This window comes from Jaculus jaculus, chromosome 5 (genome assembly GCF_020740685.1).
Source record: "Jaculus jaculus isolate mJacJac1 chromosome 5, mJacJac1.mat.Y.cur, whole genome shotgun sequence".
Taxonomy (NCBI): domain Eukaryota; kingdom Metazoa; phylum Chordata; class Mammalia; order Rodentia; family Dipodidae; genus Jaculus; species Jaculus jaculus.
In genome coordinates this window covers 5,272,959-5,291,766 of record NC_059106.1, presented here as the reverse complement: position 1 = coordinate 5,291,766, position 18,808 = coordinate 5,272,959, and the positions used below count along the sequence as shown (strand labels likewise).

Below are 18,808 nucleotides of genomic sequence, written 5' to 3'. Positions count from 1 at the left end.
AACAAACTTGAGCAAAATTTGCCATTTTAACCATCTTAAAGTGTGATGTGGCTCGAGAGTAGAGTCTCTACTTTGCATATGCAAGGCTGTGGGTTCAATCCCCAGTGCCAACAAATAAAAAACAAACCATGGAATTAATTACATTCTCAGTGTTGGGCAGCCAACACATCTATTTCCACAACTTTTCAACACAATGAAACAAATGATATCCCATTCCCTTCCCCACCAGTCTCTGGTAAATTCTGATCTACTTTCTGTCTCTGAAGTTTTATGCTACAGGTCAATGAAATCTTGCAAAGTTTTTCTTTTCCTAAATATGCTATAACCATCTTTTCCCCATGCTTATAAGTTCATTTGTATATGTTTTCTGAAGTGATGTCCAACCAGATCCTTGGTTCTTTATTTCATCTGTCTTGCCTGTTTCTTATAAACATGCTTTTTATATTCTGGGTATTGACTCTTTGTCTGATGCTTGATTTGCCTACATTTTATCTTATTTTTAGATGCTTTTTCACATTTGAGACCATGTCCTTAAGTATACAGGAGTGTTCAGTTGTCTGAAGCTGAGTTTGTCTATATTTTTGTTGTTAATTATACTCTTGTTGTAGCTGACAGTCCATTGTCAGAGAGAAAGCCGTGAGAACATTTGAAATGTGCTCTGAGGAGTGTTGAACAATACAACACACTGGTTTACTGTCCGCATGAAACTGTGAGAAATAACCCCTTCCCTCGTTTTTCTGCGTAACTGAGGTTTTGTGTCTCTAGGCAACATCTCATCCCCTCTCCCCTGCCTCTGCACCTTCCCTTCTGTTCTCTGCTTCTGTGACTTTGGTTTGCTTCATGAGTGAGAGCATGCAGTATTTCTCCTTGTATGCCTGGTGTATGTTGGCTGGAATAATATTTTCCCGGCGCACTTGGCAATTTGGGATGATTACTTGTTCAGATTAGATCTCTACTTTCCCCTGGGACTTGTGTTTCTGCTTGATGGTGGCCCATTCCTTTTCTTGGTTGCCCTAATTTTTCCTTATTCCTTTCTGTTTGCTGCTCTGCCTTCATGATTACAAAGGATTTTTTTTTTTTTTAAATTCATGGGTTCTTTTTTCTACCCCATTAATTCTTCTGTTGAATCTCCCTAGTGATTTTTTTCAGCCCACTTTTGTATCATTTCAGGATTTCTGTCCTTTCTCAGAGTTTTTATATCTTTGCTAAACTTCTAATTTAGTTCACGCATAAACGTAAGGAGAGAAGGAAGGGTTTAGCTTGCTTCCTGGCTTGAGGCTCAGCAGCCACTGTTACGCAGAAGGGAATGGCAGCAGAGCTGGTCGCGTTGAGTCCACAGGCGGTGGAGAGAGGACCGCGGCTGTGCGCTAACTTTCTCCCTGGCACGGTGCTGCGGTCGAGGGCGTCTTCCCACCTCGGCTAGTCCCATCACACACGCCCAGATGCCGCCGCTGGGTGAAGCTTAGCTCACTGCGCATGCTCAAGGCAGATGGTTTTGTGGGAAAAAAACCCCGCAGGGGGCCCCCACGCTCTGCCCGGATAAGGCGACACCCCAAATCACTCACGAGAAGCGGTCTTGATGCAAACTGCAAGAGGATTTTATTCCAAGCGCGCTGGGGCCCAGTCGTACACCTCACAGGGGTAGAGGACTGCAGAGCCCCGAATGCAGGAACGGGACAGTTTTTATAGGGTTTCTAACAAAGCCTGTGCATTAGACCAATCATTTTCTAATATTAGGAGCCCGCAGGGTGTTGGCCAGTCAGTTTGTGCCACCCCATAATTTCTAAGCCAATTAGTTTAATTTGTTCAAGCCCCTCGTGGGCCAATCATTTTCTTATGACCTTGGTGGTTGGCATTTGCGCAGGTCCTTGGGTGGGAGTAGCAGAGTGTGGTACCAGTCTCCTATGACCTTGGAGGTCAGCCTCTGCGCAATTCCTTAGGTGGGGGTAGCAGAGTGTGGTATCAGCCTCCTATGACCTTGGTGGTCTGAGGTAGGCTGCTACAGCTTATGATGCGAGCTACTAAGGCTTACAGTGTGGGCTATTAAGGCTTATAGTGTAAGGCTATTTACAGAAATCAAATAAGTGGTTCACTTCATTACTCATTCCCTATCCTTGAGGGCTATCTCATGCCCTGTCACCTAGTTTTGTATTAGGAGCGGGCTCTGTTATAGTGAGAAGAGGGATTCTTCACTTGCTTTCAACAGAGAGTAAAGCCTGGAGTTTGAGGTATGCAGGGGTCCGCTTAAGCTCCCCTTGGAGCGTGATAGTATTTCTTAGCTTCTGAATTCTTGGGCCTTTCAGTTTGCAGTCTTTCTCCCGAAATCCGAAATCCAGAGGTCCGTTTCCTTTGTGTCGGCTTCTGGAGCTTCCTTCAGCGGGGCCACGCTTGCCTTTTCAAGGTGCCTTAAAAACTTGTGTTGATATTTGGACCTTCAGAAGCAACCCTCTTGCCCGTCAGTGAAGGCAGGGGCTGTGGTTCCTCTGGAACCTTTTGAGCGTCTGTCTTCCCTGGGCTGCGCACGAAGAGCCCACGTTCTTCTGCGTGCCTTTTCCGCCTACGTGCAGCGAGAAAACCAAGTGTCTCCCCAGCCCCTGGCAGCCCCTCCGTCCCCGTCTTTACGCGGGCGGGTCAGGCAGGGCCGACACCCGCGCCCCGCACAGCCCGGCCACCCGCGGGAGGCTGGGCACCGCCCACCGCTGTCTGCGCCCCAGCAGCAGCGCAGGTGGCTTCGCTCGGGGTCGTGCCCAGCTGCCCCCTGCCCCTGGACCTCGCAGTTCGCCACCGACGGGGTGCAGGTCCTCGGAAGTCTGAGGTCGGGAGCAGGGAGCCTGGGAGCCGCCTCTTCCCGCCCCTCTGCGCTGCGCTCCCGCCCACCGCTGGTTGGATGAGGCCCTGCAAGTAATGGGACTGTCCAGCGCACGTCTGCTACACGTGGCCTCACAGTGTCCATGCCAGATCGCACATCTGGGCAAGTTCCGTGATACCACGTGAGAGAATGCTCCAAGCTTGTTTTTCACTGTGAAATCTAAATATTCCATAACGGATCTGATTTTCTGTTTAGTGTGCTGAGTAAATGTTTCTCTTTCCTTTTTAATGCAGAATATGAGGGCGAATCAGAAGAAAAAGTTCAGGTTGATGATGATACAAAGGCATCCCCAGAAGTCCAGTTGCCTAAACTGACCCGGAAACAGGCCCGAAGGAAGAGACGCAGAGGCAGGTGCCCCATTGCAGAGACGCCAAGCTGCTAACTTAAACTCTCAAGACAGTCTTCCGCTGGGTCATGAATATGGATGAAGATGTGCTCTGTAGAGTTTTTTTTTTTTTAAAACCCAAATGTGCACGCTCTAAAATAACTGAGAAAGGTGGGAAAGCACTGGCCACTTGCTACCGCATTACGGTGACTCCTCCTTGTAGACGGGTGTGCGCCAGCTCACTGGCGAGGACAATTCACACACCTCCCCCCTGGCCTCCCTTGCGCTCCAGTGCATACTTGATGAATTTAGCTTTGCACTCTTTTGCACAAATGACATAAAATATTACTGACGATGTGGCCTACCCAGAAGTCTCATCTCTCTATTTTTCTCTCTTTAGCGTTTTTTATAACAGTGAAGTCTCCTGATAATTTGACCATGCTTTCAAGAACACCGTCTGAAATTGAGAATCTTGAAGCCACCAGATATGAGTATATTTATAGTAAGTAACTAATTAAAATGCTAGAAAATTGCTTTCAGTTGAACTTAGGGGAGCTCTCATTCTCAGTTCATGGCTATGACTGCATTTGCTTAAAGTTTTCTGTGGTAATTGTTTTGTTCATACTTATGAATCTTGGGCGAATTCTATCATTAATGTCCTGCTGGAGTGAGACCCTACCTCAAAAAAAACTATCTATCTATGTATGTATCTATCTATCTATAAATTCTGGAGCTTTCTTCAGTGGGGCTACGCTTGCCTTTTTAAGGTACCTTAAAAACTTGTGTTGATATTTGGACCTTCAAAAGCAACCATCTTGCCCGTCAGTGAAGGCAGGGGCATATATATATTAATTAGAGAGAGAGAAGTCACACCAGGACCTCTAGCCACTGTAAATGAACTCCACACACAAGCACCACCTTGTGCAGCTGGCTTTATGTGGGCACTGGAAATTGAACCTGGTCCTTAGGCTTTGCAGACAAGTGCCTTAACTGCTGAGCCGTCCCTCCAGCCCCAGTCCTCACTGTGTGTTACAGGCGGCAGTACCCCGTTCTCCCCATGTCCAAGTCATACGCCATATTTCCTTTGTTCTTTACCTGGTGGTGGGCACTCAAGCTGATTCCATATCTGAGCTATTGGGAACGATGTCACAGCTAACACGGGCGAGCAGGCATGTCTTCTGTGTCCTGGACTATGTCCCCTAGAGTAACAAAGCTGGGTCAGATGTTTCATTCCTACTGTTTGCAGGAAGCTTCATGCTGTTTCCCGTAGGCCTGCATGGATTTGCGTTCCCACCAACTGTCCATAAGTGATCTTTTTTCCTTCGCATCTTCAACTGTTGTTTCTTCTTTTTATCAAAGCTGTTCTGACTGGAGGGGATGGCATCTCCTTGCGGTTTTGATTTACATTTCCCGCACAGCTGTTACATGGCCTTTGTTCCTCTACTTACTGGCCACTTGTATTTCTTCCAAAAGATATCTATAATGAACATTTTTTCCCTTTATATTTCATCATATATTTTTCCTTTCTAAAACATTTTTATTGACATCATCCATAATTATAGTTAAACCATGATAGTTCCCTTTCCTCCCCCACTTTCCCCTTTACAAAACCATTCTCCATCATATCCTCTCCCCTTCTCAATCAGTCTCTCTTTTATTTTGATGTTGTCATCTTTTCCTCCTATTATGAGGGTCTTGCATGGGTAGTGCCAGGCCCTGCGAGGTCATGGATATCGAGGGCATATTGTGTGTAGAAGAGTGCATTGTAAGGAGTCCTACCCTTCCTTTGGCTCTTACATTCTTTCAGCCACCTCTTCTGCAATAAACCCTGAGCCTTAGAGGATGTGATAGAGATGTTTCCATGCTGAGCTCTCCTCTGTCACATCTTCTCAGCACTATAGTGCCTTCTGAGTCATCCCAGTGGTCACCGCAGTCTGAAAAGAGAAGCTTCTCTAACCAAAAGTGAGAGTAGCATTAATATATGGGTATGAATGAACATTAAGAGAAGTGCTTACTGGGCAGTTTGGTGAGCATAATATATGCACTTAGTCAGAAAACAGCAGGCATTACAGCCCTTTTTGGTATATTCTTGTGTTCTGTTTGACAGTATTTTGTTGAGAGTTTTTGCATCTATGTTCATGAGGGAGATTAGTTTATTATTTTCTTTCTTCTGTCTTTGTCTGGTTTGAGTATCAGAGTAATGCTAGCTTCATAGAAGGAGTTCGGAAGTATTCTTTATTTTTTTTTTTTAAGTTCAAGAAGCATTGGTGTTAGTTCTTTCATGATGGTCTAGTAAAATACACCAGTGCATCCATCTGGGGCTGGACCGTTTTTAGTTGGGAGATTTTTTTTTTTTTTAATCACTGGTTGGATCTCCATGCTTGTTATAAGTCTGTTAAAATTGTTTGTCTCATTTTGGTTTAATTTAGGTAGGTCATATAAATCTAGGACATCATCCATTTCTTTCAGGTTTTCAAACTTAGAGGAGCTTATGTTCTTAAGGCATGTCCTTATGATTTTCTTAATTTCATTTTTATCTGTTGTAATGGTGCTTTTTTATCTCTAATTTCATTAATTTGTGTTTATTTTCTTTTTATTTTGGTCAGATTTGTCAATGGTTTATTAATTTTGTTTATCCATTCAAAGAACCAACTCTTCATTTCATTGATCTGTTTTGTTTCTATTTTATTAATTTCTGCCCTAATCTTTAAAAAATTTTTAACAGTTTTTAATTGTAAAAAGGTTTATTTATTGGTGTTATTTTTAGGAAAAAAAGTTTTTTTTCATGTTAGGGTCTCACTCTAGCCCAGGCTGACCTGGAATTCACTATGGAGTCTCATGGTGGCCTCGAACTCAGAGCAAGCCTCCTACCTCTGCCTCCTGAGTGCTGGGATTAAAGGTGTGCGCCACCACTCCCAACTAGAAAACATTTTTATCGACAACTTCTATACTTACAGACAATAAACCATGATAATTCCCTCTCCCCTCACCTTCCCCTTCACAACTCCACTCTCCATCATATCCCCTCCCTCTCTCTGTTAGTCTCTCTTTTATTTTAATGTCATCCTCTTTTTCTCCTACTATGAGGGTCTTTTGAAGGTAGTTCTAGGCACTGCAAGGTCATGGATATCGAGGCCAGTTTCTGTCTGGACAGTTGCATTGTAAGGAGTCCTACCCTTCCTTGGGTTCTTACATTCTTTCCTCCACCTCTTCCTCAATGGACCCTGAACCTTGGAAGGTGTGATAGAGATGTTTCCGTGCTAAGCTTTCCTCTGTCACTTCTTCTCAGCACCATGGTGCCTTTTGGGTCATCCCAGTGGTCACCACCATCTGAAAAGAGAAGGTTCTCTAACCAAAAGTGAGAGTAGCATTAACATATGAATATGAAAATTAAGTGTAGTTCTTACATGACAGTTTGATGAGCATAATACATGCATTTAGCCAGACAAGAGCAGGCTTTACATCCCTAAGGCTCATGACCTCCCCTGACATAGGCTTTTGATTATGTTTTCAGTACTAGGCATGTATTCCCTCCATAGAATGGGCCTTCAGTTCACCCAGAGAGCAGTTGGTTTCTGCTAGAGCAGACATGCTACTATTGTACCTGTTTGGTCATTTGGCCTGACTGGCCAAACTTGAGGCCAGCACCACTTGTTGAAAAGGCTGTCTTTCTCCAATAAATATTTTTGGCATTTTTTTAAAATATGGGGACCTTTAAAATATATATATTTATTTATTTGAGAGAGGGAGAGAAAGATAGAAAGAGAGAGAAAATGGGCATGCCAGAGCCTCCAGCTACTGCAAATAAATCCCAGATGCATGCAACCCCCTGTGCATAGGACTAATGTGGGTCCTGGAGAGGCAAACAGTGATGCTTTGGTTTTGGAGGCAAATGACTTAACTGCTAAGCCATCTCTCCAGCCCATTTTTGTCAAAAATCAGATGGCTCAAAAAAAAAATCAGATAGCTATAGCTGCCTGGATTAACATCTGGGTCCACTATTCTGCTCCATTGATCTATGTATCTGTGTTTTTGTCAGTACCATGCTGTTTTTGTTACTATGACTTTGTATTATAGATTAGAAGTGGGTATGGTGATATACCACCAGCCTTAGTTTTCTTGCTCAAAGTTGTTTTGGCTATTTGAGGTTTCTTTTGTGCTTCCAAATGAATTTTAGGATTCTTTTTTCTATTTCTGTGAAGAATGCAATTTGAATTTTAATGAGGAGTGCATTAAATGTGTAATTTGCTTCTGGTAATGTTGACATTTAGCAGTATTTATTCTTCCGATCCAAGAACATGAGATGTCTTTCCATTTCCTAGTGTCTTCTGCAATTTCTCACTCGAGTGTTTTAAAGTTCTCATTGTAGAGATCCTTCACTTCCTTGGTTAGGTTTATTCCAAAGTACTTTATCTTACTTGAGACAATTGTGAATGGATGAGTGAGGAGATTTCCTGATTTCATCCTCCACATGTTTGTTGTTAGCATATAGGAAAGCTACTGATTTCTGTGTGTTTACTTTGTATCCTGCCACATTGCTAAAAGTGTTTGTCAGCTCTAACAGTTTGCTGGTATAGAATCATATAATCTGCAAATAATGATAATTTGATTTCTTCCTTTCCAATTTGTATCCCTTTTATGAGTGCCTCTTGCCTTATATAGCTAAGACTTCTAGTACTATATTAAATAAAAGTTGGGACAGTGTCCACCTTTGTCTTGTTCCTGAATTTAGTGGAAAAGCTTCAAATTTTTCCCCATTTAGTATTATGTTAGCTGAAGGTTTGTCATAAATAGCTTTTATTATTTTGAGATATGTTCCTTCTATTCCTAGTTTCTGTAGTGCTTTGCCATGAAGAAATGTTGGATTTTGTTGAATGTCTTTTCTGCATCTATTGAGATGACCATGTGATTTTTGTCCTTCAGTCCATTTATATAGTGAATTACATTTTTCCATTTGCATATGTTGAACCATCCCTGAATCTCTGGGATAAAGCCCATTTGGTTAGAGTGAATAATCTTTCTGATGTATTTTTGTTTTCTGTTTGCCAATATTTTATTCAGAATTTCTGACAGTATGTTTATGAGGGAGATTGGTCTGCAATTTTCTTTTTTAGTTCTCTTTGCCTGGTTTTGGTATCAGGGTGATGCTGGCCTTATAGAAGGAGATTGGTAGAATTCCTTCCTTTCCTATTTTAAGGAAAAGTTTTGAGAAGCAGTGATGTTAGTTCTTCCATGAAGGTCTGGCAAAATTCACCAGTGAATCCTCTGGCCCTGGACATTTATTAGTTGGGAGGCTTGTAATAACTGCTTGGATTTCCATACTTGTTATAGGTCTATTTAAATGGTTTATCTCATTGTGTTTTAATTTAGGTGGGTCATATAAATCAAGGAAGTCATCCATTTCATTCAGATTTTCAAATTTAGAGGCATATATATTCCTAAAGTATGTCCTTATGGTTTTCTGAATTTCTTTGGTGTCTGTTGTAATGGTGCATTTTTCATCTCTACTTTTATTAATGTGTCTCTTCTCTCTTTCTTCTGGTCAGATTTTCTAAGGGTTTATCAATCTTGTTTATTCTTTCAAAGAACCAACTATTTGGTTCATTGATTCTTTGGATCTTTTTGTTGTTGCTTCTATTTCATTAATTTCTGCCTTAATCATTATTCTTTCTTCCTGTCTACTGATTTTTGGTATGCCTTGTTATTCTTTTTCCAAGGCCTTAAGGTGAAGCATTACATTGCTTACTTGTGAACTTTCTAGTTTCTTAATATAGGCACTTAGTGCTATAAATTTCTCTCTTAGAACCACTTTCATTGTGTTCCAAAGGTTTTGGTATGCTATATTCTCATCATCATTTGATTCCATGAATTTATTGATTTCTTTTTTTATTTCCTCAATGACCCATTCATCATTCAATAGTGTATTGTTTAGTCTCCATGAATTTCTGTATGATCTGTAATTTTTCTTATTACTGATTTGTATTTTAATGCCATTGTTTTTAGATAGAGTACAAGGGATTATTTCAATTTTCCTATATTTGTTAATATTTGCTTTGTGTCATAATATATGCTCTATTTTGGAGTGTTCCATGTGATGCTGAGAATAATGTATATTCTGCAGCATTTGGATGGAATATTCTGTAGATACCTGTTAGGTCCATTTGTTCCATGCCTTCATTTAATCCAGATGTCTCTCTATTTTTTGCTTGGATGACCTGTCAATTGAAGTCACCCACTACAATTGTGTTTGGTATTATCTGCGACCTTAAGTCTAATAGTGTTGGTTTGATGAAATTTGGAGCCCCCATGTTAGATGCATATACGTATAGGATTGTGACATCCTCTGTTGGAGTGTTTCTTTAAGCAGTATAAAGTGACTTTCTTGATCTTTCCTTGCTATTGTTGGCTTGAAGTGTATCTTGTCAGATATTAGGATAGCAGCCCCTGCTTGTTTCTGAGGTCCTTTTGCTTGAAATACCATTTTCCATCCTTTCATCCTAACACAGTGTCTGTGTTTTATTGAGAGATGAATTTCCTGGAGGCAACAAATAGCAGGATTCTGCCTTTTAATCCAGTCTGCAATCCTGTGTCTTTTTGTTGGTGTATTGAGGCCATTGATACTAAGAGTTATTACAGAAAGGTGTGTGTTTATTCTTACCATTCTTCTTGTTTTGTAGTGCTTCCTGTTTCCCTTTACTCGCTTGTTTTAACTGTTGAGTTTGGTTTATTTTTTCCTGTTTCCTCATGTGTGTGCTTTGCTTTCTCTTCAGTGTGAAGGATTCCTCCAAGTATTTTCTATAGAGCTGGCTTAGTTGTCATAAATTCCTTTAGCCTGCTTTTTTCGTGGAATGTCCTTATTTCTCCGTCTCTATGAATGGATAGCTTTGCAGGATAAAGTAACCTTGGTTGACAGTTGTTATCTCTCAGAACTTGGAATACATCACTCTAAGCCCTTCTGGCTTTTAAAGTTTGTGTTGAGTAACCTGCTGTGATCCTGATAGGCTTGCCTTTATATGTGACTTGCTTTTTGTCTCTAACTGCTTTCAGTATTTCTTCTTTGCTTTGAACGTTTAGTAGTTTAATTACAACATGGTGAGGAGAGGTTCTTTCTAAGTTTTGTCTGTTTGGTGTTCTAAAAGCTTCTTGTATCTGCAACGGCATTTCTTTCCCAACTTGGGAAAATTTTACTTCTGTGATTTTGTTGAAAAACACCAACTAAGCCTCTGGATTGAAATTCCTCTCCTTGCTCTGAATTCTTATGTTTGTTCTCTTCATAGTGTCCCAGATGTCTTGAAATTTCCATTCATGCCTTCCTATTAGCTTGTCTTTCACTTTGTTGGACTGTATTAAGTCTGCCACCTGGTCTTCCTGTTTAGATATTCTGTTCTCTCCTTCACCCATTCTACTAGTGAGATTTTCCACAGAGTTTTCATTTGACTGACTGTTTTCAGAGCTAGCATTTCAGACTGGTTTTTCTTCAGTATTTCTATTTCTTTACTCATGTCTTGTAATGACCTCCTTATTTCATTAAGCTGTTTTCTGCATTCTCTTGGAATTCCTTGAGGAGTTTGTTTTCTTCTTTAATTCCTTTGATTTCTTTGAGTATAGATAAAATCATGTTTTTTTTTTTTTTAATCTTTGTCAGGAATTTCATCTAAAATAGTCTTATTGGGGGCCATTTCTGATAGGTCTGTAATTTTTGGTGGAACTGTACTGTCTTGATTCTTTGTGTTTCTTGTATTAGAATGTTGCAACTTTTGTATCCCGAGTTGATTTGATGCTGGGTTTCTATGACCTGTGGTGCTCTGAGGCTCGGAATGCAACATCACGCACCTTCAGAGCGGCGTTAAGCCACCGAGTGTCGCCTTGCTCTCCAGCCCAGCTGCAGAGGGAACCCCGGGTGCTGCGTGCCGGCTGGGCATGCCTTCTGTGGGCTGGCTCGAGCAATTTCCTGGCAAAATTCTAAACTTCAGCTGAGCAGTGTCCACCCAAACCCAGCACAGACTATGCAAGTGTGGGGATAGAAACAAACAGACAACCGTACAAAGCCAAAATCCCTAAGAGTGTGTGTTGCTCCACACCCTTAGGCATGTCAGCTGGGAGGCTGAGGCTTCTGTTCCGAAATGTGTTCTGGTTCAATCTGCATCTGAATCAGACTCTGCCCCCAATAATGACAGAAGAAAACAGGCCCTAAGAGTCTGAAGGCATTAAAGGCAACATTAGTCAACCCCCAAATACAGCTTCCTTGAGAATGGTAAAGCCAACCACGAATATGTAACCCGTAACCTGCCCTGACGTGGAAGGAGAGACCAGCTCGTCCGGCTGTGTGCCTGCTTTCTTGTCAGCGGCCTCGTTACCTTCTGGGGCGGCTTCAGATCTCGCCAGTGCTGAGTGCCCAGCTGTGCCCTCCGTGCTGCGCTGCGAGTCTGGAGCCCTGAGCAGCCGTGCGGGACGTCCCGCCGCTGGGAGCTGAGCGCGCTCTCCGGAGGGCCGCGGTTTTGTCGGGTGGGAGACGGAGAGGGGGAGTGCTCGGCTGGATCCCCCTTGTTCTGCTGTGACCTCTTCACATTGCTTGACTTTGCAAGGAGGCTGATGGGGTTGCAAAATCCCCTTGCGTGTATCTGCTCCTGCAGCTGGGTGCCAGGCAGGCACGCAGATTTGCTCAGTTCTGCGCCAATTGGATCCAGGTCTGCAAGCCCCTCGGTGGTAATCTGGCCCATTTTCTCTTTTCTGATAGATCTTAGTTTCTCCTGCTTCTCTCCTGTGGCCAATAAAAACATATACACCTTCAATTTTCAAATGAAGAGTGTATTTTGGTGTGGTTTTGCACAAATCCCTCCCTAGATTGGGTTGATATGACTCCTTCTATGCAACCATTTTACCTGAATGTCTCCCTAATCTTTGTTGTTTCTTCTCATTTTTGATTTTTGGCTTGCTTTGTTCTTTTTCCAAAGCCTCAATGTGGAGCATTAAGTTGTTTACTTGTGACATTCCTTTTTTTAAAAAAAATAATTTTTTTATTTTTTGGTTTTTCGAGGAAGGGTCTCACTCTGGCTCAGGCTGGCGTGAAATTCACTATGTAGTCTCAGAGTGGCCTCGAACTCATGGAGATCCTCCTCCCTTGGCCTCCCGAATGCTGGAATTAAAGGTGTGCCCTAGTGTATTTTGAAATCATGCACCATAATGCTCCTTCTGGTTGTGTGAAGCACGTCATTTGTGTTTTCGTAGAGAGCTCACCGAAGCTGTGGATTGTTTGGGGTGCTGTGGACATTTTACTACTAGCTCTTCCAGTCAGTGAACAGTGGGGATTTTTTACTGTTTACTGTCTTCTTCACTTTTTCTTCTATGCTTTATAATTCTCATTATGAAAGTCTTTCACTTTCATAAAGATATTCTTGGGTGTATTGTTTTTTATGGCTATTATGGATGACATTGCTTTTGTAACCTTTTTCTCAGATAATTAAATGTTAGCACATGAAAAACTACTGATTTGTGGACAATATTTTTTTAAATCCCGCTACTTTACTGAATTCTTTTATGGCTCAAATTGTCTTTGAAGTCTTTAGGTTTTCCATGCCATCTTCACTTGCAGCTAACTTGACTTCCTCCTTTCCTATTTGTTTTGTTCCCTTTCATTTCTTTCCCTTGCCTGTGTATTGTGGCTAAAATTTCTAGTCCTCTGTGCTGTGGTGAATAGGAGTGGTGAGAGTGGCCACCCTGCTTCACTCCCGATCTCAGAGAAGATGCTTTCAGCCTCCTCCCTGGTTGTTCCGATATTGTTTTTTGGGGGGTGGGTGGGGAGGGTGGGCATTGAGGTAGGGTTTCATTCTAGCCCAGGCTGAGCTGGAATTCACTATACTCTCAGGGTGGCCTTAAACTCACAGGGATCCTCCTACCTCAGCTTCCCAAGTGCTGGGATCAAAGGTGTGCGCCACCCTGCCTGGCTTAAAAAAATTTTTTTTTGTTGTTCATTTTTATTTATCTGAGGGTGACAGAGAAAGAGAGAGAGAGAGAGAGAATGGGTGCACCAGGGCCTCCAGCCACTGCAAATGAGCTCCAGACACGTATGCCTCCTTATGCATCTGGCTAACGTGGGTCCTGGGGAATTGAGCCTCCAACCGGGGTCCTTAGGCTTGACAGGCAAGCACTTAACTGCTAAGCCATCTCTTCAGTCCTACGCCCGGCTCTTTGAGCATATGATTTTTATCTTCATTCTATTCATGTGCTCTATCACATTTATTGATTGCATGCATTGAACTTTCCTGTCATCATGTGGCCTATTATTAATGTGAATTAACATTACAAACACAAAGGGTACAACAAAAGTAGAAGTTAAGGTAGAAAATTAAAGTAATATATGTCTATAAATTAGGGAGGCAACCTAAATAGTAAATTTTCTCCCATCTTCATGTCAGATCTCACATTTCAGTGATGCTGCAAAGCACTTCTTATAAACTTGAAATGTAAATATTTTGCTACAGATACACCCCTCTATTCACTGCACTAAATGTGCCTTTTTATGCAGATGAAAGCAAAGAACCACAGAAAAACATCATGCCTGCACAAGAAGACTCAAAAGCAGAAGTGAAAATAAAGAAGCAAAAGCACAAAACAACAAAAGTCAGTTGTAAGTATGACAGTTAGAGGTAATGAATCGTTTGGAATGAAACTTGCCAGAGGACCATTTTGCTTTCCGGCCTCCCCTGTGGTCCTGTCTCGGACACAGATGGCTGTTCCTTCCTGAATCAACGAAGCCTAAAGAGCAGGAGCCCCCAGCCATGTTCACGATTGAGACACTGCAACCACGGGCTTCACTGTCCACCTGGGAGAGCTGCAGTTGGGAACCGCGTGTGAGGGGCAGAATACTCAGGCACACCGAGAACTGTCGAGCTGAACAACGGTCCCCTTTCCAAAAGGCTCTTCCTGGTGTGGGGACCCTCTGCTGCTGGGGGTGGTGCTGAAAGAGTTGGACTGGGAAAGGCCTCAGTATTCATGGTCAGAGGTCTGTGCAGAGGCCATGCAGGAGGCTCCTTGAAGGTGGCTGGACTAAGAGAACAATATGCCCAGGAGCTGGAGAGATGGCTTAGCCGTTAAAGCACTTGCTTGCAAAGCCTAAGGACCTAGGTTCGAGTCTCCAGGTCCCACATAAGCCAGATACACAAGGTGGTGCATAAGTCTGGAGTGTTTAAAATGACCAGAGGCCCTGGGGTGCTCATTCTCACACTCTTTTTCTCTTTCTCCCTTTCTCTGTGTCACAAATAAAAATACATTAAAAAAATTTTTTTTTCAAAGAAAGCAATATGCCCAAGGACGTGGTCAGCATGGGCTGGGATGGTCCTACACGCAAAGACTGCATCCGGCTCCATAGCCTGCAGGGCTCTGGTGCTTGAAGTCCCTCGTGACTCGAACGTCCTTCCTCAATAGGAGGTGCCACATACTGCCTGTACCTCTGTCTGCCATTTATGGATCACATACAAGATCATGCCTTTCTTTGACTCTTCAGTGCACTGGTGTGCACAGTGTACCGATATACGCCCATCTTACTCACAGGTGCAATTCCTTGCATACCGATGTGTGCTCGGCACCTACAGAGACATATTTAGAGCTCTAGAAGTCTCGCATACCTTTAGCTTCGGCTCAGTGCCTCGGGATTGTGCTTGCCTTTGGCCATTTCATGCTTCTGCCCTGTCCCTGTGCTGGTGCAGACATAGCACTCGCTCTGTTATTTGAGAACTGCCAAGCACGTGGTTCTACAAAAGCAAACTTTTGAAAGTATTTTGGCATTTTTACTCCTGCCCCTCCACGCCCCTGCCCACAAACAATGGCACATGGCAAACAACGTGGGCACGAGCTCTACCAGTTCCTTTTTGTTCAGTTTGCGCTAGTTTCCCTTCCTACCCTGTGAAGTTCAATCTTAGTTTTGAAATATGGTGGATTAAAAAAACCCAATTCCTAAAGTAAGATATCTGCAAAGACATAGACTTTAGGTGGATGCAGCTTTTACATTTTATTCAATAAAGATAAATACATGTAAGTTTATTTTTTCAATGTTTGATCTTTTCTTTAAAGGCAGCATACAAGTCCCTCCCATCCCCCTTGATTTTTTTCTCCATTTACTCTTGGTTTTGAAAATCCTTCCAAGTCAGCGTATACAAATCTTTGTTATTCTTTTTATAGCTACATGTCCAATTGTTTGTACCACATCTTTGTCGTCATTCATGTCCTAACATTCACAAGCCTGAACATAGCTTGTAGCATGTCTATTCAAACTAATTGTCCATGCATTCCTGTGGTCTTTAAAATTATTTTTCTATCACAAATATTGAAACAATAAATAAACTTATACAATTGTGATTTCATTGTTTGGCCTGTGGAATACATATGGTCCATAATGTAAAATAATTCACGAAAAGTAGAAACTAATACTAACTGTATTATGCTTGGGAAATCTTGTGACAGTTCTTACATTATTTATTTATTTATTTGATAGAGAGAGAATAGGTATGCCAGGGCCTCAAGCCACTGCAAATGAACTCCAGATGCATGTGCCACCTTGTGCATCTGGCTAACGTTTGTCCTGGGGAATCGAACCTGGGTCCTTTGGCTTTGCAGGCAAATGCCTTAACCGCTAAGTCATCCCTCCAGCCCTGCTTGTGACATTTCTAAGCGTAAAATGTCTATATATATTTTTTTCAGTAAAACTCTTCATCATCTTGTCATTTCTAGCATTAAGATTTATTGATAACTTTATAAAATAACAGAAAGGACCACTGTAAAGTTGTTCTAAATCTTAGGTGTAGAAACTTTATAATAGACCCTTTTTTTCTACGTAGCGGACTAAATCCATCTCTTTCTGCAGCTCAGGGGGGAGTAGTAGATGAAGATCAGGAACGAACATCCAAGGTCAAGCTTTCAGACAAGAAACAAGAAACTTCTAAGCAGAAAAAACACTCCAGTAAGTATCAAAAGCTATACTAACTTCAACTTTGAACAAGTCTCAGGCTGGTTTTGAACTCGAGACCCTGCTACCTCAGCTTCCCAAGTACTGGAATTACATGTGGGCCCCACAATGCCTGGCTACCACATTCTCTGAATCATACCCGAAGGTCTTCTCTTTGGTTCATGAACCTTTATTTTACTATGTGTCTTATAGCACATTGGCCTTTGGCCACGCCATAACTGTGGAACAAGCTGCGGTGTGCCCTGGTCTGGTTGAGCATTGCTGCTTGTAGTTCTGTCAGTGTGCTCAGTCTCCTGCCAACTCCCGGAAGTCAGTGCACTCCAGTGACATGCATTGCACCTCTTCCATGAACTTCCATTGGTGACCAGAACAGAAGCATTGCTGAACCTGCAGTCAAATGGAGATAAGAGAGGGCAGTAAAGACAGTGGCCATGTAGGCCTGAGAGATGCCCTCCTGGGCGTCCTGTAGAGTCAGACCTACTCAACAGTTAAGGCCTGATAGGCAAAGTCATAGATTGCTTCAAGCAGCATCCAACTGAGGGGAATGAGAGAGTGTCCATGGCAGGAGAGGCCCCAGATGACCCAGCCAATTTTGTATGTTAGGACCAAGCACACCATAGTCAGCTGCTGTGAAATGAGACAGGATGTCTCTTCCCAGTTTTTTCCATGGATTCCACTTGGATACAAGGAACTTGTATCTCTTTTGCATTCATGCCCAAGCCATGTTTCCTCATATGAGTCAACAGGACACTCACTCATGAGCTGGTGCCCTCTCCTGGGACTGTCAGGAAGAGCGTCCTAGTGGGGAGCTATAGTCCCAAGTCAGTGGTGACATGAACTAAAAGACTTGCATTCTTCATAAAACTGTCATAAAAGTTCCAGCATACTTGTCAACGAAGTTTAATTTTAGCATTTCAAAGATTTCCCTCTCTCTCTCTTTCTGAGATAGTCACATGTGGTCCACACTGGCTTCAGATTCACTATGTAGTCGAGGATGGCCTTGAACTTCTGATCCTCCTGACTCTACCTCCAGAGTTCTTGGATTATAGGCATGTGCCACCTTACCAGGATCAAAAGCATTTTTTTAAAAAATTATTTAGTAATCTGAATGCATCTGTCTTCTGTAGCTCCTGGTGCAATAGAAGATATAAATCAAGAATCAGCGACAAAAGTTGAAAAGCAGTCAAAGAAGGTCAAAATTCCAAAAAAGGAGAGACCTAGTTGTGAGTATCAAAGCTACAATTGTATTATAAATTAAGCTTATCAGAAGATCTTTTCTCTTTGGTTTACACAAATATTGTACCTTCACTATGATGTGAATTCCCCATTGTAAATAAAGACAGAATTGATATCCTTGCTATGATTCTGGCCTTAAACGTGAGGTCCTCCTGCTTCAACCTCCCAAGTGTGCTTTAGAAAATTATTAATTGATTTTACAAAGGTTATAGGCTTATTATATCCCCTTTCACTCAGACCCACTTTCCCTGAGGGTTCTTCTCAGTGGAGTTATTGATATGCAGTGGGCGGTGATTAAGGCCTCAGTCCATCTCTGAGGGTGGGGCTACGCTTCAGGTGATTTCAACCCCACTGCTGCTCTTACAACCTTCCACCATGTTACCTGAGCCTTGGTGAGTCTGTTAGCAGTCTGCTTCCGTGCTGAGTCTCCTATGGACCCTGGGTCTCTGCCCGGGTGGGCTTTGATTAACCGCATGTCTGCCGCTGTCTCTGGAGCTGTTAAGTCAAGTGGGTGCAGCGCTCATGTTGCAGCTTCTTCCGCAACGTTCTCCTGGGCCCCAGCAGGTTTGGCTCAGGTGGCATGTCTCCCGCCAGGAGTTTGACATTTTTATTTTATTTTATTTATTTATTTGTAGGCAGAGAGTGATAGAGAGGAGACAGATGGAGAGAGAATAGGCATGCCAGGGCCTCCAGCCACTGAAATGAACTCCAGGCACATGTGCTCCTTGTGCATCTGGCTTACATGGGTCCTGGGGAAATCAAACCTGTGTCCTTTGGCTTTGCAGGCAAATTTAGCCACTAAGCCATCTCTCCAGCCCCAGTTTTGTGTCTTTCCTTGTCACACTGCTGGATCTTGTATCACATCATTATCTATAAAATAAAGCAGACTCTCTGACGAAGGGTGAGAACAGCTTGGATTGGGGGCGATATGTATAGTGACTTGAGAAACTTGTTGGTGTGTATGCCTACTCTACTTACCCATACAGTGTTGGGAGCTTCTCTGTGGGGTCCATGAGATTCCTTGCCATAGGGTTCTGATTTGGTTCTAAGTACCAGGTGTGAGTTCTCTCTACGCTGAGCGGGTCTCATATCCAATCAGCACGCAGCTGGTTGCCCACCTGGGCTGTGCACCGCCATTGTGCAGATGCATACTTCTTGCCTGGCTGGTTGGCTGCGTGGCCTGCAGGATCCCCTGTTTATTCCTGCTGTTGATGGTCTTTATCCCCCAGCAACTCCTGTAGGATTTCATGGCTGCAGGACATGTGATGTTCCCAAGGCCCAATAATAGGACTGTACTTCAAGAGGTTTCCAGGTACTTATGGGTCTCAAAATCCAATAGGCATCTTTGACCTGGGAGTGGTAGATTCTCCCATAGGCTGCTGTTGGCAAGCAGGTACCATTGAGGAATGTAAGTCAA

At 42.7% G+C, this 18,808-nt stretch overlaps 1 protein-coding gene across 1 annotated transcript in view; it reads left to right on the top strand.

The window, feature by feature from the left end:
- Nucleotides 1-18,808, top strand: part of LOC123460583 (coiled-coil domain-containing protein 7-like) — a 135,085-nt gene that overhangs the window by 14,103 nt on the left and 102,174 nt on the right. Inside the window, exons 5-9 of the mRNA XM_045148613.1 lie at nucleotides 3,103-3,216; nucleotides 3,595-3,696; nucleotides 13,720-13,821; nucleotides 16,054-16,149; nucleotides 17,283-17,378. Coding sequence (XP_045004548.1) covers nucleotides 3,103-3,216; nucleotides 3,595-3,696; nucleotides 13,720-13,821; nucleotides 16,054-16,149; nucleotides 17,283-17,378 — 510 coding nt within the window. The remainder of the gene's footprint in view (nucleotides 1-3,102; nucleotides 3,217-3,594; nucleotides 3,697-13,719; nucleotides 13,822-16,053; nucleotides 16,150-17,282; nucleotides 17,379-18,808) is intronic.